The sequence below is a fragment of the Telmatherina bonti genome, assembly GCF_933228915.1.
Source record: "Telmatherina bonti genome assembly, chromosome: 1".
In the NCBI taxonomy this organism is placed as follows: domain Eukaryota; kingdom Metazoa; phylum Chordata; class Actinopteri; order Atheriniformes; family Telmatherinidae; genus Telmatherina; species Telmatherina bonti.
Window position 1 is genome coordinate 32189526 of NC_136619.1, and position 23983 is coordinate 32213508.

At 37.9% G+C, this 23983-nt stretch overlaps 1 protein-coding gene across 1 annotated transcript; it reads left to right on the plus strand.

The window, feature by feature from the left end:
• Positions 1-3385: 3385 nt before the first annotated feature.
• LOC306774479 (uncharacterized protein) lies at positions 3386-23518 on the plus strand (the record flags this gene model as incomplete). Its single annotated transcript, XM_079264523.1, has 28 exons — positions 3386-3440; positions 4954-4986; positions 5330-5457; positions 5564-5624; positions 8015-8178; positions 8260-8374; positions 8873-8919; positions 10590-10756; positions 10839-10875; positions 10990-11139; positions 12053-12204; positions 12576-12807; positions 13576-13761; positions 13844-13986; positions 14078-14184; positions 14270-14433; positions 14755-14839; positions 14941-15135; positions 16481-16651; positions 16731-16904; positions 17092-17256; positions 17394-18434; positions 20069-20227; positions 21083-21205; positions 21290-21418; positions 22633-22845; positions 22936-23052; positions 23362-23518. The coding sequence occupies 28 exons, from the start codon at positions 3386-3388 to the stop codon at positions 23514-23516; spliced, it is 4668 nt and encodes a 1555-aa protein (XP_079120649.1). The 3' UTR covers positions 23517-23518.
• Positions 23519-23983: the final 465 nt, after the last annotated feature.

Genomic DNA, 23983 nt, shown 5'->3' on the forward strand with positions numbered 1-23983 from the left:
AACGGAAAACAATATTTTATTTACAACATTTATTTAGAAAGGGTTGTGTAGATGGCAATAGAAATAATATTGGTTTGATAGGATTCAAAATTGCCTGGATTTCAGGTCAAACATTTTAAACATACAAAAATGGGGGGAAAAAAACCCAAAAAAAAGTAATGAGTTATGACTTTGTTAGAAGAGTTATGTAGAATGTAGTTTTTTGCTCTAGAAGACTGATCCCTGGTCCTCAAGGTCCATCATCCTGTCTACTACTTATTATTATCATCCTGTGTATTACTTGTATTCCTGCTGCAACACACCTGATTCAAATTAAATGGATCTCTGACAAGCTCTGCAAAGGTTTGCTGTTTAGCCATTAATATTTAGTCAGTCAAACTCTTAATGAGAGTTAAGTGTCCCTGCTATAGTTTCCATTCACTCACAAATGTAGAGAAGATGCTTTAACCACGGCAAGGTCAAGTGTGAGAGATAACTTCATAAAAAGCTGCACATTGACAGGGACAACATGCAAACTTCATACAGAAAGATGTTTGCTGATTCAGACAGGAGACGTGCTTTCTGTAGGGCAAGAGTGTTAAATCAGGAGTATTTGCCTTTATTTTATACTTCACTAAAAGAACTAATACAACAATATGAGCATATGTGATTCAGGCTAAATTCTTCTCTGAAAATTCTTCAAGCAAAAGAACATATTAGTGACAAGATGTTAGTTAGAATTCAAAGCAATAATCTGGTGGTTCCACTGATAAATATATTATATATGAGACTTCAATTATTTAAACTGGAGCATAATTATGAATGCATGTTTTTTTTAAATAAGATCATGGTGAAATATTTAATGGGAAATATAATTTAAAAAAAAGTCCTGATGTGACATCTGGACCAAATCATGCTAATAGCTTTTTTTTTTTTTTTTAAATCAATTACAATAAATGACTGTTGATTAAAAAAAGAGAAAATGTAGCTTTATCCAATTAATATTTTTCTCTTTCAAATGATGTTTTTCTTGAAACTCTTTTTAGATTTTCAGTGGTAAGGTCTCCAACCTCTGATTTTTCTTTGTGAATAACAATAATAAGCACTGATCACAAGCAGCTAAATGTCATCTATCACTCCGCTTAAACTCAACAAGTTCAGCTTGACTTTTCCAGTTAAGATAGTCCTTAACCCCCACTGAGGGCTTTACAGTAAGGAGGGTGAAAGTAATTAAGCCTAATTAAGCAAAGCTGTTTGCAGTTTGCTTCATTAAAACTTCCTTTTTGTCTACTCACACTCACTTCATGTCCTGTTTTTCTTACTACAGGTCTGTTGAGACTTTTGGAAAAATAAACGACTGTAGCATGCTTCATTGAAATCTGATCTTGAACACTTTGGGAAAGAAAATGAAGGCATGTATTCCAGCAGCGCACAGATTTCCTCTACAGACCAGAAAGAGGCTTCAAGGTCATTCTAAAGTTATCTACAGAGCTCATAAAGAGGTTTGATATTTGGTTCCTACAAACCTGCCACTAGAAGGTAACTGTATTACCTGAATCTTTTTTTTTTTTTTTACCTCCCAATTCATCTCCAATACAGGTTGGCTCAGCTGGGATGAGGAGTTCAGACTTTCTGTTGAGGCAGCAGCTCGGCTTGCCCAGGCCAGTCGTTCTTAGACTGGTGAGCTCAGAAGCAACTCGGCTGTCAAAGACCAACAGACTAAAAATCATCACTCTGCATGAGATCAATGCTGCAGTCACACTTGTACAAAAGAGGATTTCTTCAGGAGCTGCTGCATGAAGAATCAAATCAAGAAATTTGATATGTTTTTATTGTATAAATAAAAGTTGATTTTTAAAATTTTAATTATCGTTTTTGGTGAGAAAGTTCAGTGCTCCATCTTGACAAGGAGCTGATCAGTGAAAGATGCAAAGCTTGGGAGCAGGAAGGGAAATGTTTGGATGGTACATGCTCTGGTTGCCTTTCAAATTTTGGTGCTGGTATTAACTTCTAGCTAAAATAGTACAGGATTATGTGCCTGGCGATAGTCCTTCTCTGAGAACAGTTTGATAAAGATTAGCTTTCATGTTGGGGATTAAAACTTAGGGGTATTTAAAGTTATTGGGTGCTTTTCTGTCTTGTACAATTGTCACAACTTCTGTTAAATGAAGTTTTTCTTAATGAAACTGGCATGTCACTTTCAATTTGGCCCCCACTTGAAGTCACAGGCCATGGATGCTATTTAAAGGAGTCAAGTTGCTGAGAATATCCATTTAATTTTATTCAGGCTAAGCAGGGAACACTCCTACTAGACAGCGGTCCTTTAAACACTGGACTGCAGTATAATTTTATCTCTGCAATATTTAGTCTAAAAGGAGAGTTTTATTTGAGTAATGATTCACAAAGATTTGGATCTGGTCCAGTAGTTTAACAAATTAACAGAAAAAATTGCACATCTGACTTGTAATCTAATATCAAGGGATTTCAACCAGTCTAACATTCAAATAGCTGACTTTAAAGTAGAGTTGGGTGTCATTAAAAAAGGTTTAAAACTTAGCATCCAAATCGATATGTATAGAGCAGCTGAAGCGCAAATAGCTACATCTGAAATCTTTTCTTTAATCGTTAATTATGGCAAGTGGCGTTCATAACAACTATCTTCATTCACCCAAACTGTTACTGACGATCTTTGTATGAGGAAGAATAAGATTTGGAGCACATTCTGTACAAACTGAAGAGACAAAGCGTGTTTTGTTTACTTGTGCTTCAAATGAAGATTATTTTCCGGGATGATGACTGCGGGTGGTGGAACAGCGACCCCCCCTCCCCGCACAGATTTTCTGTGGACGTTTCCATCCACCTGATGATGCCCCCGCCTCCTGTTTCTCAGCTGCAACTCTTCCTGTCTCCACAGCTTGTCTGGGAATTTTCACTCACAGCTCAGAATTTAATGTTTCTGATAAATGCACTTGAGAGCATTAAACCTTGTTTAGATGTCTCCCTGCATCAAATGAAGTGTGTGTGGATCGCGCGGATAAAAAGCTCCAGGTAGGAATCGTTAAACTTGGTTTGCACCGATTGCGCAGCAAGCAGGTTGTGTGATGCTGGAATCCACGGCGAGGTGACACACAACTTGTTTCAGTTGTACCATGCGTCTCTACAAAGGGTTGAAAGTATTAATCACGTTGGCAGCCATGTACAAGTGTTGCGCTTGCTTCGTGACGTTTTCCAGCTGAAAGAGGTCGCATTGTTCTGCACAGATAAGAGTGTTTCTAGAATTTGAAGAACTTTGACACCTCGGATATTCTCAGGTTTTGTTCCAGCAGTCAAACGCAACCCTTCAGATGTGACCCACCTCATCCTCTGAAGTGACCAATGTGACCCTTGAATCTTTCCTTGAGCCACCATGGGATGTGGCACCTCTGTTGCCACAGAAACACATGTAAAAAGACTGAAAACAGGTAAATATGTTCGGTTTATATATATATATATATATATATATATATATATATATATATATATATATATATATATATATAGTAGGGCAATCATCCATTATCTACATAGTTGTACATTGAGATGTGTTGCTCCTGCAAAAATCTGTTTTTTGTTTTGTTTTTTTTAAAAACTAACTAGGAAATAAAAAGAAAAGTTCCCTTTGTCCATAAAATTATGTTCAGCTTCCCGAAAATAAGACTTATCAGTATTTTTTATTTAACTTTTATTTATCAAAAACACAAAGAGTAATGAAACTTAAAAACTGTTGTGGGTTTCGCACAGCCGCTTAATGAGTTGTTCTTATTTTACATTTTTTTATTAAACAATACTCACATCATCACACAACTGCAAAGAAATTACAGAAACATCAGGCATTATCAGTGTCAGATATATTTAACATTGTGACTGTCATAGGTGAAAGTAGGAGCAAAAATGCTGTCACTTATTTAGTGCCACACATAATATTCGTTCGTTCATTCATTCATTCATTCATTCATTCATTCATTCTCTATACTGTTTAGTCCAGTACATAGTTGTGTGGAAGCGGCAGCCTATCCCAGCAACTAGCATGTGAGAGGCAGGGTACACCCTGGACAGGTCATCAGTCCATCACAGAGGCAGCACAGAGAGACAAATTCATGCTCACCCCCACTCTTAGGTTAACTGATAGCTCTGAAGTGTCCCTAACACGCATGTCTTTAGATGGTGGGAGGAAGTACTCGGATAGAACACACACATAGACAGGAAGAAAATGCAGAATCTAGGCAGAAAGGCAACTTTATAATGTTTATGCCCTTCAGATTTAGTTTTTAATTCATGTGGAGATACCTGCTTAAATTTTTACTGGTTTCAGTTGATTTCAAGGAATCTGAAAAGTATTATTCAATGGTCGTCTTTCCTAAATTTGTCCTAAGCAACTACTAGCTGATAAGATGTGAGTTGACCTAGAAAAATTAGATTGCTACTTGCATCCACATTATTTTTTTTAAAAAAAACTACAGATGCCACCTTTTCTTCTGCATCTTTATTCTTTTGCATCAAGTCTGATAATTATTTGACAAATTCTTTCTTTAGCAAACATTTTTATTATTTTCTATCTTGTTGATCTCTATGAGTCATTAAGAAACACGCCTCAATAATCATGCCACTATGTTATGGTTTAGTGTTTTACTCATTACTGTCACACTGTGGTTATTTTTCCCTCTGACTTGTTGCACACACACACACAGATGTTTGACAGATGGCCCTTTTTTTCCGTTGCAGCTTGTCTTTTCTGTACTCTTTAATGAGTGCAGTTACTCCCAAAAGCTGCTTTAATTTGCTTAGTTTTTTCCAGTCCCACTGTTGCCCATGACCTCCCTTGTGTCTTGTTATCTCCCTCTCTTTGTATGTGACCGTCTGTGTGTGTCCTTGCACGTAATTTTATTCAATTACCAGGGTCTTCTGCTGACTTGTAGTGTTTTTTTTTTCTCACAGATGAAGCAGTTAAAACATCCTGCCCAGCTCTGAGTAAGACCCTGCTTATCTTTATAAATCACTCAGTGACATACGTGGGATGTGCATGTATGTCTTGTGTGCATTTTTATGTAATTATAAAAGCTACAATATATTAAATATACATCAATGTGACTTGTTAAGGAAACTAAATATATAGTTGTCACTGTTGCAGAAAACCACCCATAAATAGGAGTTTGGGTGTTTAAACCAGATTTACACTACCAGTCAAAAGTTTCCCATTATATTTCATGGGAAATTGTATCCAAACCTTTAACTGCTTGTGTACATGAATTTTTATATCTAAATATCGATCAAAAATAATATATCAGGTCAATATAACCACTTTTTTTTGCAGCTATAAAAGCAGCTGTTTTGATCCAGCGATGGTACCGGCGCTACATGGCCCGTCTTGAGATGAGGCGCAGGTACACCTGGAACATCTTTCAGTCCATTGAATATGCCGGAGAGCAGGACCAGCTACAGGTGCCTCTCACAGCAGGAATTTCTTGCTTCTCTAAAACACATTTTTTTCTCATTTTTAGATTCATCATTAAGGTCACATGTGTGTGTTTTCCCTTCCTTTCTTTAGCTCTCCAGTTTCTTCAGTTTCATGCTGGACAACTTCACTCAGCTTAATGGAAACGGGCCAGGTCAGGAGCTATAGTACTCTACTTAATACTATAATATAAAGTAGAAATTTAACTCAACTTCATCCTTTATTATGCAAATGGAACTTTTTCTTCTTTTTTTTTTTACTATTTTTTTCCTTTTTTTTTTGCATAAAAGAAGGAAGAAGAAAAACGTATAACCATGGTTAAATGTGGATGTTCTGTTTTAAGCAAACTTTCATTTCATTTTCATTTAATTTCATTTTTATTTATTTCATTCAAAACAAGATAAAAATCAATACAAAATAAGACTGCCAATTAAATATGGCTTGAATGAAAAGGAGCAGAAAGAAGAGCAATCTTATGACATCTACCCCTTAATTTCATGATCATCCATTTAACAATATTCACACACACCATCCAGTTGTTCCAAAATTTGCATTAAATACCCATTACATTCCTTTCTTTTAATAGTTTTGAAAGCATTTACAGATATTCAAAATGTAACACCATCGTAATTACTCAAAGTAATTCACATTATGCCTCTAACTCTTCATAAGTCTTTAATATTGTTCTTTTTATGCTTTTCTTAAACATGTTGATTGTTCCTAATTCTTTAACTTCTTTTTGAAGCTCATTCCATAAATTCATTCCTTTCACGATAACAGTCCGTTCCATTATTTTTGTTCTGAACCTGGGTTTTTTAAATATGTCAGTTCCTTTCAAATTATAACGACTTTATCTATTTTCATATCTTTCTCGAATGTTTACTGGCAACGTGTTCCTGTTTGGTTTATACAATACCTGAAGAATACTACAATTTACTATATCACAGAATTTAAAAACTATAAACTCACCCTTTATGTGTGGAGGATTTTCTCTTAAACATTTTACTGTAATTTGATGCAGTTGTGCTCACTGTGATTAATAGCATTGAGAAATGACATAAGAGTTCACCAGTCATTACTTATGTGATTATTTGTTGTTTTCTTCTTTCTTCTTATAAGTGGGAGTGTATATTGATCTGTTTATTTACAACACATTTGCACCAGCTTTGCCATAAAACTGCATTTTGGTCTAGAAAAGAAACCCCTTTGCACATACCCTGTTGCTTAGCAACTACTGGGAATGCAGAGACCAATGTGTTGGTGTGTAGCACTAAAACAGCTGTGGCATGAGTGTGCATTGACCCACACATTCAGCTACAAAGCACAATTCCTTGCTGATTAATCTGTATATCAGCCTTAATACTGTGCTGGACATCCTCTTCATGGGTTTTACATCGAGTCAACATGCAGATTGGCCACACTGTCTTTGGTCTGTACTGCAGACGGCAGATCCTGGCATCTGTCCGAGAGTGTTTGTGTGTGTGTGTGTGTGTGCGTGCGTGTGTGTGGCAGAACAAAGGCCATTAGATACACACAAAGGGAAATGGATTTAACAAAGAAGAAATGGGCTTGTAGGTAGATGTCTGTTCCTGCCTTGCATAAATTAGAGGCTGTCCAGTTTTATTAGCATATTTGAGTGCTCTTCTGTCATTTAGAGCAGGATGTGATGCTGTGACAAGCAATTTGTTGTAAGAATCTACAGATTGCAAGCTGTACAAAAATATGTTTTGGTTTAGGACTAAGTTTCATTTTATTAAATTTAAACACAAAAATTTGTTTAAATTCTATTCAGACACCTGCGGTTTATGGAAATTTAAACTATACACTAAAACTATTGTTTCCTAGCATTTGAAGTAATTAGAAACGTGACATTGAAACCACCAAAACATTTAATAGCTGTTATTTACAGCTAATGACTGACTTTGCCCTAAAGGTTTGAATTGAAAGAAATTAATAATAATTTAATAGATTAAAATGAAGCAATACAGAATATGAATTAGAAGTTGTAGGGCAGGGGCAAATGATTTCATATATATCTAAAGTGATGAGCACATTTGACCATAGGCACAACGTACCTCTAGTCCAGTGGTGTCAAACTCCAGTCCAGGGCCGGTATCCGGCAGGTTTTGGTTGTTTCCCTCTACCAACACAGCTAATTCAAATCAAATGCATCCAGCAGCTTCTTGTCAACCTGTTTTTAAGTTTTGGTCAGGTGTGTTGGAGCATGGAGACAACAAAAACCTTCAGGATACCGGCCCTTGAGGACAGGAGTTCGACACCTGTGCTCTAGTCACTGACATGCCTGTGTGGCCAAAGGTCAAAAAGTATAATATTCTCTTATTTCCTTTCTTAAATCCAGTTTATTTCTGCCTCTTTTTTTTCTTGTTGTCTTGTTAGTGGTGGATTCTTAAAATAATGCTTCAAATGCAGAGAAGATGTTGTGAAGCTGGTATAGACTCCAGACTTTACTTGTAATGAAATTAACATAAAGTAGTGAACCGAAGTTATAAAGTTTATTAACTGATTCACTCCCTCTAAATCCAGACTTGATCTCCCAGCTGCTGGACCCAGTGGTCGACCCCTGGTTAGACAAAGAGACCTGCTACAATATGATCTCTGTACCGGAGTCTTACACTGGGCCTCGAATATCATTTCCTCTCTCTGTCTCTGATACAAACGCTCTCCTCAGTGCATTTAAGGAGCAACAGGTAATAGTTGTAAAGCTTTTAATCGTTGTTCTTTTTATTTGTTTGTTCATTTGGACATTTGAGAAATTTCCTTCTACACAGACTCTGCATGCCAGATATGTTCTGCAGTTGCTCTACGAGACCAAAAAGCTCCTCAAACAGATGCCAAACATCATCAATTTGTCAACGTCCTACACCAAAGAGATCACTATATGTGGTGAGTAGCCTCAACCTTGCTTTTACTAGTTTTGGTTCAAGATCATTTTGCAGTACAGGAAGGCAAACATGAACATATTTCATCATAATAATGTTGGCATGATGTTGAATGTGTTCCCACTCTATTGCTCAGTGCAGTGCTCTGCTGAATAAATGTAGGACCATTTTACCTGACCTGCTGGTCAAATTATCATAGATGTCTTCAAATTTGTTTTAAGCACAGTTAGCTGCATCTTAATGGCACTGTTCCAAGAAAGGAGGTCATTGTTTCCACGCTGAGCAGGCACTTGACTTCTCTTCCGCAGCTGCCTCTTCATACAGACTTGCATCTCATTAAGCTCAAGAATCCTTGTTACAGAAACAAACACATATTGTTCGTGTCTCAGTGGTGTCATTTTATGTGCTGTTTGCATATAATTAAGGAATTTCAGACCTCGTTTGTAAATCAGATCCATTATGATGAATTTTGATAGTCTTTTTTCTTTTTTTTTCACTACAGGTGATCTGCATGGCCGGCTTGATGATTTATTACTTATATTTTACAAGGTATGTCTATAATCTTGCTCATATAGAAAAATCATTTTTTAACAAGATACATCTTCTTTTAAATACACTCACTGAGGATTTTCTTTGGCACACCATTTGTGTTGCTTCTCAACACAAATATTCAGTCAATCACATGCAAACAGCTGAATGCGATAAGGTGTGCAGTGATTTGGACGATTGTTCAAATAACAATGCATTATAAGCAAGGTATGCAGAATATCATCTTAAGACACGGCATGCCAAACCTTGAAACAGATGGACTACAGCAGTAGCAGCTCACCTGAGCATTGTTGCTGACCATTGGCCTATTCTGATGGGATTGGTTTTACCGAGGCACCACATGTGATAAATAAATGACACCCCCCCCATGTCTTTTTCTTCTGTGGCGCACTCACACGAGATAACTGAAGTCTGAGAAATAACCAAAACTGACAGACATCTATAGAATGAGCCAGCACATGACACACGTATCAGTCAGATGTGTATTTGCCTGTTTATTTTCACTTTAAATGCCCATGAGTGCAGCGATTATTGCATGATTGAGTGAACTGGAGAATCCAAACACAGCAGAGACGTTCTGAAGTTTTCAGCTCTCCGGGATCTCTCCACTGCCGGTGGGGAAACCTGTCAGTGAACCCAAGCAGTTGCTTTCGTTATGCCATAGGATTCCATAGAAAACAACGTTGTGTAAACTGTTGTTTGTTTTTTAACATTTTGCGTAATCAAAACCACCTTGAAACCAGCCAAATTGGTTTAATAATTATATGGATTGTATTTTGATTTTTCATCTATCGATTTAAGTGGGTGGCACAAAAAGGAGGTCTTGCCCAGTAGGCGACAAAAAGTAACATATTTTTGTTGCACATTGCAATGCATGATATGATTCACCATTTGCACCCTATGTTGGTCCTTATCAGCATTTTCTTTTTGCCTCCGTATTTTATGAGTCAATAGGGTCATGCTGGTCCATTATCTCAAGAGTTGTCAAAACACTCCAGTGCAGCCTCCGTTCCTCACAAACATGGAAATAAGACGGGTCCAGGTGTCTTTTCATATTGGAGTCGTAATATCATAGAGTTTAGCTAAGTATAGTGGGTAATTTAACAATAAATTATTATTTCACAAATAACTCACATGACTGATTCGCACGGGATTGACATCACAGACAAACTCCACAATCATTAAAAATAATATGGTTCGTTTGTAAAACTAATCCTATCAGTTAGACTATATCCATACCTTTATGACCACTGCGTACTGTATTCTGATGGCTACTTCCAACAGGGAAATGAACCATGTCGTGAAGCTAAAATGATCCCAAACTAGATTTTTTAACATGACAATGAGTTCACTGTACTTTGTTGAACTCCACAGTCACAAAATCTCAAATAAATAATGCACCTTTGGAATATGTTGCCGCAGGACAATCTGCAACAATTGTGTGATTCTATCATGTCAATATAAACGAAATTTCTGATGATTGTTTCCAACACCTTGTTGAATCTACAGTTCTGGAGTCAAAGGAAGTGTAACCTTCTACTTGGCAGGGTGTGCTTAATAAAGTGGTTGGTGAATGTAGACCAACAAAAAATAAAAACAAGCAAATGTTCCTGAGATTCAAAGCTTCATTAACAATGCTGAAGATTGGATTTTCTGTCTGTGTTGCCCAGAATGGACTTCCATCTGCTGAGACGCCGTATATTTTCAATGGGGACTTTGTGGATCGTGGTAAAAAATCTGTGGAAGTGGTCATTCTTTTGTTCGCCTACCTACAGTTGTACCCCGACTACATGCACCTGAACCGTGGAAACCACGAAGACCACATCATGAACCTCAGGTCAGTGTTGGGGAATAGAATCATACATAAAAATGTATTTCTTAGCATTAACATGATTTTTTTTTTTAAATTTTCTTTCCAGATACGGGTTCACAAAAGAAGTCATGCAGAAGTACAAGGTACAATTTAGTCAAGATGCAAGCTGTCTCTAAGCTTTAATTATGTACAGAACTCATTCTGCACGTTTGAGACTCTCATTTTTATGAAGAATATTCTTTTTTTCTTGTGTGCAGACTCATGGTTGTGAGATCCTCCAGCTGTTTCAGGATGTTTTTAGCCTTCTGCCAGTTGCAACAGTCATTGATGGGAAGATCCTTATCGTTCATGGAGGAATTTCAGACCAGACCGACCTGGACTTTCTTAGCTCCATAGAGAGGCACAAGGTCAGTGTCCGTGAGTAGCCAGCATTTTTCTTCCATCAGGGCTTTTCTAACTGAGATGGCTTTTAAGAAAAACTTAAAATGGCAGAGATTTTAATGGCAAACATGATTTTGATTTGTTACATTCATGAGCTTCTGTGTCTTTTGTTTTAGCTATATTCTTCTCCAGAATATGTTTAAAAATACTTCATTAGTACCTTGTTAATATCTTTGTCCTTTTAAAACTAACAAAGAACACAAAGCATTTGCCTGCTGCAGCAGTGATCACTAGCTTGTTTGATCTAGTTTAGAAAATTTATAATCTCTTTCCTCATAAAAGGTGTATCTTAGCATATTGCAGATAAATGTTGGACCTCTGTTTGAAAAACAGTTGTAAAAATATTTTAAAAAACGTGATGTGACTTAGAGCATCTGCAACTGGATAGAAACCTTACTAGAAAATCTCACAGTATTATTATTTATAGCAAATAAAAATCTTTAATCTGTGGACAGTGATTTGAAGTTAGAGGAGTGGGAGTACCTATAATATTCCTTGTCTGATTATCAAACTTTAATTCAACCAGGAGAAAAACTCCTATGATTTAAAACCTGTTTCCATGCAGGAACATGCTGACACTCTGGGCTGTAATACTGCAGGCAGATTGTACAAATGTGATACAGCCAATCCAACCACATCGTACAGTGGTGAGGAAGAGCTTTAAGGATTGTACATTTGGTGCTGACAAGGTGTTATGCAGCAGTTTTTCTGAGCTTTTACTCAAGTGTAACTGGTTCAAATTAAGTTACCATCTGTTAACCTGAAATCATGAATCCAGGTTATTTATTACAGGCTAATAACTCTTGTTCGGTGTTTGTCAGTTTTATATGACAGCCCTGAACAAATACTTCATTGTGTTCCCCTCCTCTGGTGTTCCAGGTAAAGTCTGCCCTCAGGTTTCCCAGACGCAGTTTGGAGCAGCTGGACATTGGTCAGTCTTGCAGACAGACCAAAAGAATGAGATCAATGGAGAGCTCCCGTCCCAACAGCAGTCATAGCTACAAGAGCCAAAGAACCCCCAACCCCCAGAGGTCTGACATCAGCTCAGATTTACAGATATCTTGTTGATATCAAACAAGGCCGGTGTTCAGGCAGACTATACTTTTTTTTTTTTTGTCTTGTCCAGCATTTAAGCAGGCAAAATGGATTTTCTGGATGCTGTGTTCTGCTGGGCAAATTTACTTTGCCAAGGGAAGCATTATAGATATAATGCTCCCCTTGATAATCTGGATTTTAATTTCATTTTTCTATTTATTTTGCATAATTGTTTGTATTACAAAGTTTGTACCGCTGGACCTGACCGAAGAGGACAGATGAGGGACAGAAAGAGAATCAAAAAGAAGAGAAAAGGCAGGCCATGTTTAAGGTGACAGACTGTTTTCTGCTTTTTTTTTCTCTGCAGAAAGAAGAGATGCAGGCACAGCCGACATGACAGCACAGCCTCCATTTCTTCCTCCTCATCATCATCATCCTCTTCTTCGCTTTGCTCTCCTCAAACTCCCTCCTGCCTCTCGCCTCGCCCGTGTCCATCTTCTCCCAGCATGCCTTACAACGTCCTGCAAGTGCCTTTCCTGGACTCTCTGTCCTCCATCCCTCTCCCTTCGCCTCCACAACACGAGAGAGACTGGAAACAGGTTGATAAAATTACATTTAGCTTTAATGGTATCACCAATTCATGACAAGTCATCTCAAGATACTTTTTAAGATACTCTAGTTCATTATGCTCAAATACAAATCAAAGTAAAAGCAATCCATTATATGAACCACATTAAGTGGTAAGCCAGTTTGTAAAAGTAATTGCTTAACTAAGCCGAGTGATTGCTTTGAGTCTTCGTTTAGATTCAGTCTCCTATCCTGAGCATTTATGGGTTGGCGAGTGACAGTGAAAATTAAAAGAAAAATAAATAACATCCCTTTCACCTTTTGCTTGGTGCATCATGAGATGTCCCTCCCAGCAGCCTTAGCCTATAGTAGTATAACTAAATAGATATCTAATGGACATCCAAACCAGGCCTAACTCTAAGCTTAATCAAAAAGCAAAGTTTTGTCTTTTTAAAGGTACTGAGAGTGTCTGTTTCCAAAACTCAAATCACTCTCTGGTTCCATTAGAGAGGGGCCTAATAACTGAAGGCTCCGTCTCCTGTTGTTCTTTTAGAAATTCTCGCAGCCACAAGTAAATCTGCAGTCTGAAAGCAAAATATTTTGTTGGGAAAATAATGGAAGCATGAAATGTTTAAGATGTGTGGTAGATGTGGCAGCTGTAGAGAAGTGCTTGGTAATGCAACTCCTGGTCTTTACCCTGAGATATGGATTCTTTGCAAAACAGATTTTTGTTTCCTGCTTTAAGCACCTCTAATGTGATGCATCATGCAGCACCGCCATCTGCTTCTCCTTCCTGACAGATTGTAGATATATTGTGGAGTGACCCTAAAACCCAAGAAGGCTGCAGCCCTAATACCTTCAGAGGCGGGGGCTGCTACTTTGGCCCTGATGTCACCAAGAAATTGCTGGTCCAACATGGACTGCAGCTGCTCATCCGTTCTCACGAGTGCAAACAGGAAGGATATGAGCTGTGCCACAGTGGACAGGTAAAGAGGAAGTGAATTCAAGGAAATTCTGCCAAGTTTGAACTCAGGCAAGCCTGCTGAAATAAATGTGTAAATCTTGTAGGTGATTACCATCTTCTCAGCATCAAACTATTATGAAGAAGGCAGCAATCGCGGAGCTTACATCAAACTGGGCAGAGAACTTGTTCCCCGTTTCTACCAGTACCAAGTCAGCCGCACAACTCGTAAACTCACCCTGACACAGAGGTACAACAGGTGTTTCATGGAATATAAGTATAGAAATATTCTGGTACTTAAGGTGGTAATAGAAGCCTTGTGTTTAACTTTGTGTCTGCAGGGTTCGAGCTGCTGAAGGCTCGGCCCTCCAAGCCTTAAAGGAAAAGCTGTTTGCGCATCGTTCTGAACTAATGGCAGGCTTCCAGCAGTATGACCAGAATGACACTGGTGCTGTTTTCAGTCTGAGTTATTTTTGTTTTGTTTTGGGTTTTTTTATATTTAAATGCATGTGTTTTTGTTTTGTTTTTTACAGGCAGTGTGTCAGTAAGTGAATGGGCTGAAGTGTTAGAATCTGTGCTGAGACTGGACCTACCATGGAGGACTCTTCGCCCGCACTTAGCCCATCTTACACCAGATGGCAGCGTTGACTATCAGTCCTGCTTCGAGAATATGGGACAAGGGGTTTCTCTGCCTCAGGTCAGAAACAGGGAGGGAAGTCCATTTACTGTGTCTAAAGAAAAGTGGTGAAAAAACAGGGGAAAGTTTGGCTGCACCAAGAGTTAAGATTGCAGTCATTGGAGTTGTTCTGTTAAATCATGAATGAACAAAGAAGAGTGTTTAAATGCAGCAAGTTAGATTATGTAAAATGCCCTTACTTTCCTTTGCACAGGAGCAGTCGTGAAATCTTTTACATCTCATGCCTCTCATGTGAAGTAAATTACAATATGTAAAACACCAGAATACCTCAGTAAAATCTGTATAAAATCCTGTTGTTTTCAACTTTATCTCTCCCTCTAGGTTTCTCCTAACTTGGCTGAGACTCTCTTCAGATACAGAACAGACATAGAGATCATTTTCAACATTATAGACAAAGATCATTCCGGTAAATAAAAGTTATTAAACATCTTTACAGGACATATCGAAATGCCTCCAAATATTTTCCACCACCTGAAGCATGTGGATATTGTGTGTTGTTGTGTTAAGGTCTCATCTCCATCGAGGAGTTTCGTCACACTTGGCGCCTTTTCAGTGCTCACCTGGGGGTTGCCATTGACGATCGAGCCATTGATGATCTGGCCCGCAGTATTGACTTCAACAAGGATGGCAGTATAGACTTCACTGAGTTTCTGGAAGCTTTCAGAGTGGTGCACAAACTGGACATCAAGGATCAGTCACTCAGTGAGGAAATGAATAGAAAGAAGTATTTATGAGCAAAACTGCAGCTGAAGGACATCAGAAACAGTTGAATGGAAGTAAAAACATGTTTGCTTTTGTTTTTTTATTATATCTATATCTACACATTCTTGCTGAATTTGAATTGTAATTTTTTTTTTCCATTTATTTATTATTGGTGTTGAAAGTTGTTGGGTGGAAATGCCATAAAAATAATTTACATTTGAAGTTATGTTTGCATAAGACAGTCCTTGATATTTAGGTTTAAAAAATCACTCCGAATATTTTAATGAAATGGCAAATTATTGAACACCAGCAAAGGTACTTTCGTGGCAACATATGAACTCATATTGTTTCTTATACACTAATTTGTGCAAGTTTTGCTTTTATACAACAGCTAAAGTACCCGTGTTTTCAGTATTCATTTTTAATCAACTTGTCTGACATCTAACTAATTTTTTTTTTTCTAATTCTTAAAAATTTTGTTGTTTGTATTTGGGTGGTATTGATGAAATCATGTTTATAAGCAGCTTTTAGGCTATTATGTACAGTTGTCTGATATCCTGCCACCTTATTGTAGGTAGATGGGGAAAAAAAGTGTCCCAAATATGTTAATAAAATTAGCTGTAAATCAATGCAAATTCAACTTCACATAAATATAGAATTTTATAGACATATCTCTGAAAAGCATAAATGAAAATAATGAGCTACATGAATGTGTTATAATGTAATGTTCAGTATATTGGATTATGCTGGTTTGCACAGTTACATATAGAAAGAAATAAAAGGTAACGTTCCAGTGCTAAAGTGTTTAAATTTGAGTTAAATAAATAGAAAGAAAGAAAGAAATAAGAAAATAAGAAATAAAAATAAATAAATAAAATGTTATTATTTAACCTAACTATTGTATTTTTGCATATTATCAGTGTGCTTCGATGTGTTCTGCTGTGTTTGCATGCTCCCTCATTCTGGCATCCTTGATGTAATTACAAACAGAGCAGTTAAACAGGCCTGGGCAACTTGTCAGTCTGACTAAATAACAGGTTCAGATTTTACTGAAGCTGTCACACATATGCATTTACACACGTGCAGCACAAAGTTGTTGCATTACGCTACAAAAGAAACTAGTTTTTGGATAAACACCAAGACGAGGGGAGTATTTTTGAACTGGAATTTAAAGGGCAATCCTTTTTATCTGAGAGCCACAGACAGGGAAAAAAACAGCATCTTTGCTGCTACCTTTGTTTCCATCTGCCAGAATGTTTAGTTTATGCACCATAGTACTCCTTCCTCCCATGTGTAGCCTTTAGCAGTCCCAGACCAGTTTTTCAGCTCCCACTAATCTTCCCAGTTTTGCTCTCCATGTCCGTCACTCCTCCTCCCAGCCCCTTTCCCTTTAAAAATCTATTAAGAAGTACCACAGCTCTTCAGATCACATTGTCATCCTTACCACACATTAGGATGGGAGCTCAGAAGGGACTTCTGGCAGCACTGGTCACCCTAGTTTGCATCTATGTTCCAGGTATTTCTTTAAGTTGAGTTTCAAATTGTTTGAAATGATGAGCTCCATTTTCAGGTATTAGTTGTGATTATTTTTGCAGCATGTGGAGAAAAGGGATGCAATGGGTTTAGACACCTGGACAATGGGCAGACATTCTTCCGATACGGTGGACTCCTGGTGGTTTTTCGCTGTCATTCTGGATACAAGCTCCATGGATTCACAACCAGCAGCTGTGTTTCTGGACACTGGTCCAGGGAACCCCCAGTCTGTGTTGGTGAGGGTTTGAAGAAATCTACAAACAATTTACATTATTGTCTCTGTTCTTGTTATGTCAGTGGTGTTTGGAATTAAATGGTTCATTGTGTTTGAGAAAAGTCTGAGTGGAGAGGAAAAGGGAACAAAAGGAGAAAAAGGGGAGAAAATTTTGTAATTAATTCTAGTATTGTTCTCCGCTCTGTTAGGTTCTGGCTGCTCCAACCCAGGGTCGCTCAGCCACGGGACAAGCAGAATGAATGAAGATGGTTCCTGGGCTGAGTTCAGCTGTAATAGTGGCTTTCACTTACATGGACCCTCAATGTTATACTGCAAGGGCCACACTTGGAATGGCACAAAACCTGTATGTAAAGGTGAGTGTGGAAAAACTAAGAAGTCAAAGCAACACATGATACACACATGCTCTCTTAAATGTGTTGATTCAAAACAAATGAACATGATTTCTCTTTAACTCTATTTAATTTTTTTTCTCATCTGCTTGTCTTGTTAGAGTCAGACATGATGAGATCCATTTTAGGTATTAATGTGAACAAATCCAACGCACGCCAGAACCTCCAGGCTTTTGCAGCTCTGAAAAGTCAACAATTCTACCACTTTGATACTTCATCCAAAGAAGCACACCTCAAATTTGATATGGTGTCTGTGAATAATTTCAGCAGGGAAAGAAGTAATGGGACTAACTCAAAAACTCCCCTGCAAAAGGACACTCATTCTTCCAGTTCAAAAGTCAGTGGTGGAGTCCACACAAGTCAGGGATCAGGAAGGTATCGCTCACAGGTGAAAGGATCACGTGAGGAGACAGGAACGTTGGACAGAGTTAAACAAATGTTAAGCCCTAAATACCATTTATCTGCCACCATCTCATCTACCATGTCATTTATGTCAGGAACAAAGAGTTTGGCGTCTTCACCACCTTCATTTTCAGCTGCTCATACACCAGCTGTCACCGCTTCAACAAATACCGCTGTCAAGCAAAGTTCACAACATCACCACACAAACTTTGCTTTGCCCTTGTTTGGATTTCAAAAGCTTGCTGCATCTCAAGAAATTTTAACTCCCCCTGAAGCTGAAATGGCTGACAAAAAAGATAAACAGGTTGAAACTGGCTTCCAGTCTGTTTTTCCGTCTTATCCTCAGCCTGTGGATCAACTGAAACCTACAGAAAGATCAGATTTAATGACCTCCAAATCGTCACCAATTCCCAGCACCATCAACTTTAGTTTAACACAATCACCAAATGGCATCACTCTTCCTCCAAACACGTCCACCACCGCTGACTTAAGATCCCTTTGGGCTGAATATCAAAACCTCACTGAGCTTCTGAGCTTCAGCAGACAAGTTCTCTGCCCGTACCCACCTGTCCCTGCTCATGGGACCTTCTACTTTCATAATATAGAGAATCCTGGCCCCAGAGAGTTTATACGTTACATAGAGTATGCTTGTTACCCTGGCTACACACTGGCTCATGGAGATACACACAGTTACTGCCAGCAAGGTGGGACCTGGAGTGGAACGACACCTGTTTGTCTAGGTAGGTGGTTACTTTGTTACGTAACTGTTAGATTCTTAAAAAATAATTAAAGAATGCCAGTTATAAGATATTTTCCTATTAGAATAAAATTATAATTGTATTGTTTGGTATTTACAGTGGCAGGTGGTAACCCATCCACATTATGCGCTCTATTTTCTTGTCTTGTGTTCATGTGAATGAAATCAACTCATACAAAACAAAAATTCAGGAGTCTAGACATGTCTTGAAATTTCACACTTTTTGGAGGGAGCAAAAAGCAGCCAAAGTCATTCCAGCTCTGACTTTTGTCCTCTTCAGCTTGTAAAGAAAAACCTCTGACAGGACACATGCCCAAACATGATGATTTGTTTAGACAAATCGCAGGAACACAGAGCCTCCATCCTGTCAAGGAAGCATGGTTCACTTCATAGAGATGTGACACGTTAAAGAAAAGAAAAAGTTTTTGTTCACATGTTAATGAAGCAACATCCTGGATTAAACAGTTCCTGTACATAATCAAAATTATTATTCATACAACATCTATATGCCTTTTAATACCTACAACTGTAACTATATTTCATTTTCTTTATTAAACATACAAATAAACACTATGCCGTATTGTATAACAGTATATTATTTGTCCTGTGCTCAAATTTTATCCTAATTTTCTGGTTCAAATACTATTTTTTAAATTTATACAGTTATTATTATTATTACCGTATTGTTATTGCTATTATTATTATTATTATTATTATTATTATTATTATTATTATTAATAATAATAATAATAATAATATCAAACACCTAAATTAATCTTGTTATTTGGAGTAAAGTGAAAATCTGTGATTAATGGAGATCTCCAGCGACCCTTCATAGGATTAAGAGGTTAAGATATTGAATAAATGAATGAATAAAGGTGATCTATTCATTCATTCATCATTCAAACCGCTTAGTCCGATGAAGGGTTGCAGGGAAGATGGAGCCTATCCCAGCAGTCTTTAGGCGAAAGGCAGGGTACACCCTGGACAGCTCGCCAGTCCATCGCAGTAATGGAGATCTACAATATGAAATTTATTTTGTCCATTGCTTTAGAACTTCTTTGCTTCACACTGATGCTTTTTAAAATGGTTGGTTGTGGGAAAATACCATATTAACTGATACTTTTTGCACTACTTAAGTCAAGACTCCAAGCAACCAAGACAAAGCTGTGTAGTTTAGATGTTACCCATCACTGACCAGGCAGAGAGAGATCACATTGAATCATCTCGCTTTCACACAGTATATTTGTTGTGTCAGTGTTTGCTAAACACCCTAATTTTTAATGAATACACCAACTGTCCTTGTGCAGCATCTTTGAGCAAAAAGAAAGGAATTACCTGGTACTCTTACTATAACATGTCATGTAATGCAACATAAGTTAAGGAAGAACAGGACATTTTATAAAGCAGTTAGAGGAGTTGGCTTTGTCTGGCTTCATCAGCGTCTTTTACAGTGATCTAAACGTCTGAAAAGAATCGGAATCCTACGAAGAAATAAATGTATTGTCTGAAAAGCTGATTGTTCCAGTTCAAGCCACATATTCTTCCAGTCTGTGTTTCTATCAGGCAGCTTTATGTCATATTACAGTTTAATTGATAATTGTGTCCCATTTTCAGCTTTAGAGTTGACTTCATGTTCAGTTAACAATGGAGGCTGTTCCCAGCTATGCTTTCAATCCCATACTTACAACCAGAGCTCCAATCAGACGCAGATTAGAACTCAGTGCCACTGCAAACCTGGATTCGTTCTGCTGGAAGATGGGCAAACATGTCAAGGTAAGTGTGTCATAATGATTTGTTTTGGGGAATTTCTTTTCCCTTCAAAAGCTCAAGCAGTAGCTGCTCAGTAACATTCTTTTCAAATCTTCTGTGGATGCCCTCAGGCTTTTTTTTAAAAGTAGCAACTGAGGCATGTTACAGCACAACAAAGAATCTCCTCAACATTAGAAGTTCAATGTTTGCTGGCTCTGAGACTGACATTGTTGTGCTGTGATATTTATCAATAACTTCATGGCTGGCATACATTCTACATGTTGTCACACACACCTTCTCACTGAACAAACGGCAGATACCGATATTATGACAAACCTTGACTGATGAACAATTTAATTTATACAGTGAGCATTTTGACATTATGTTCAAATATTGCAGTTTAGCTGCTTATAAACAATCCTTTAGGCTCTTTACAGGAGACGTTTGGCTGTTTAGATCCTTTATTTAATAGAAGACTTTATTTCCTTTTGGGAAAAAGGCTGGTAAACACAGAGCACTGAGTCCTCTCTGCATATTCCTGTTTCCTGTCTGAGCAACAGGATGTGAGAAAACATCTGCTTTATGGTTTGCTCATTACAAGCCAGAATTGTGGGACAACATGAATACACATTAGTGAGCTTTCAGATTCCAGCTTGATTCAGAGCAACAGGGGGAGATGACCAGCTTTCATCTTCTGCTCTACTCTTTCATCCCCGTCCAGCTTGTGTCTTTGTCTGTTTGCCACAGTGTATATGTGTGTGTGTGTGTGTGTGTGTGTGTGTGTGTGTGTGTGTGTGTGTGTGTGTGTGTTCTATTACTAAATATGTCCAGCTTGTCCAGGTTTTTATTGCTGTATGTGTGTGTGTGTGTTTGATGTAGATTTAGATGAGTGCGCGGAAGGACAGCACTGGTGTCAGCACAGCTGCATGAACACATTTGGATCTTATAAATGCGGATGTGATGTCGGCTACCAACCAGCTCCTGACCAGACCTTCTGCACAGGTGTGTGAAGAGCCATGTGCACTTACACATCTGTGTCTGTTTGTGGCATTAACAAAGTTGTTTGTTTTCATACGATCTTTCCAGATGTTGACGAGTGTCTGCTGCCTGCACATATCACAGGTTGTATGTTTGGCTGTGTTAACACTCTTGGAAGCTTCCACTGCCACTGTCCAGATGGCTACAGCCAACACACTCCAGATGGCCACTGCCAAGGTGGGGGGGAAATCTGCTAAATACTATGTTGAACTTTAGCATTTTTTCTGTCAGGATGGATCGTCAGCTTGCTTTTCCATAGTCATTCTCACAGTCTACATCTATTGGTTTATTTTCAAAGTCTTTGACTAATAAACCATATTCCCATCATGTCCTTGAGGTGGTCAGTGCTTAAATGATATTTCCATTTAGAATGAACTTTTCAACCTCTTTACAAACTAGTATTCAGCTCAGGTTGTGCATAGGATCCAGATAGCTGCTGGTACATCTGTTGACAACAGACTCATTTGCTAGTTTGATTGTATCTCTGAAACCTAGCCTGAGTTTTAACCTTGACATTGATCAGGATGAGCATGATGTAGCTGACATGTATGTTCTGAAATCAAATCATGAAAATAAAATCAGCAAAGTACTTAGTACTTTAGAGCATGACTTGATTTAAAGCAGGGCTACTAAGTTTGTCCTACAGTCCTGGAGGTTTTCAATGTGTCCCTGCTTCAACAGACCTGATTTGTTTTTCAGAACTTCATGGGCTGTTGGATCCATTTATTTTGCCATTGTACGACTGAACTGAGTAACTCTGATGTAGCAGTATTCAACTAGGTTTTATTAGACTGAATGATTTTTCATATAGCTTTCGATTGTCACTGCAAAAATTGGGAATTTTTCTTTTTCATACCTTTCAAGAAATAATCCTTAAACCAGAAAGTATATTTTAATTCTTTTGGTTTGTTTGGGTTAAACCTTACTGATGATCACAAGATGATTTAAGTCCAGAAAACACCTTTGACACGTTTAAAGAATATATTATTGGCAAAGCTCTTAGATCCAAAGACTCAGGTCAATTAGTCCAGCATAGAGTCGAGACTAAACACCCAAAACACACACTTAGCTGTTATACTGCAAGCAAGTGGACCAAACTGCCCGTGGCGATTAAACTTTAATCAAATGAGACACTTTTAAAGGCTGGGACTTTAGCCAAAGCTGATGTGATGTCCATGCGGGGTCTACAAACATTTGCTCTGGACCTTTTTTTCCACTTTTTGTGCTTTAGGAAACTTATGGAAATGTGCAATTTCGAACTTAAGAAATCAGCTTAATTTTTGCTCACAAGAACCATATTTCAGCCAAACAGCTGCATTTAATCACATGTCAGTAAAATAATATAAAATAAACTAAAGTCATATTTACCTAAACTTATTTATTTAATCCAGATATAGATGAGTGTGCTGTTAATAAGGGCCTTGGACCTTGTATGCAGCAGTGCCACAACTCACCCGGCTCCTACCGATGTTCCTGCACATACGGGCACATCTTGGCTGGAGACGGACATAGCTGCTTTTCAGAGTGTTCACCTGGATACAGGAAACAAACAGCCAAACCACCTGACAATTCAACTATTCAAACGCTGAAGGATGAGTGTATAGGTAGGAAAAGAAAACCTCATATAAATCTAATTTGATTGTACATATTTCTGTAACTTATGTCAAAATGAAGCTTCCTTTTTGTGACCGTAGATATAAACGAATGCCTCGAGGATGTGTGTGAGTGGCAGTGTATCAACCTGCCAGGCTCCCACCGCTGTATCTGCCCCCGTGGATACACACTCCAAAGAGATGGGCAAAACTGCAAAGGTCAGAGTGGTCATGAGCACACATCAGTTTTGTGATGGATAATGCAAAATTTAGCTTAAGTGGAATAATTAAATGGTCCTTTGCTGAATTGACTTAGAAAATAATTGAATCAGAATGTGAAGGCAAGTTTCTCTATCCCTATTATCTGCAAAGCAGCATATAAAATGGAAATTTATAAAAATCTATAAAATATTTAAAATTTATAAAATGGCCCTATAGAGACAACTAAAAGTTCAATCTTACGATTCAAATGATGGGTTTGAGGAAAATTCTTTGTCTCTTCCTTTTTACTTCTTTTTCCTCCTCCAGACATCAATGAGTGCAAACGGAATAATGGAGGCTGCTCCCATCTGTGTGTGAACCGAAGAGGAGGGTATAAATGTGCCTGCCCTGCCTCCCATCGTCTGTCCTCATACAGCTGGAAGAAATGTTTGGCAAGGACAACAGAGGACACTCTTGGCTGATTTGCAAGGCACCTCTGTCATACCTCGGACAGACTGAAGTTCATTCTGTCTATATGGGTTTGATACAGAGACTTACAGTCAGTTAGTTGTTTTCAGTCACTGACAAAATAGAATCGTTAGTCATGTACTAATAGTTTGTGTATTTATTCTGCTTACTTTGTCCAATTAAAAATGAAATTCTTTGTAAAAATTGTTGTAAAATCTTTATGAACTTACATTGGATTATCCAAAGGTTCCATGTTCAGCTGAGTTCTTATAAAAATAATCATCCATATGTCTAATATCACCCTGACTGTCATGGATGAGTTAGACCATAATGAGGAGATGTCCTACAGAAGACTGAGACTATGCAGTCTAATGAATCAGGTGGTCTTTGTTTATTTTACTTCTATAAAAGGTGCCCCAACAGTATAATAAACTGTTAAATAGTTTTAAAATCCTAATGACTTGTCATTTAAAGAGATATG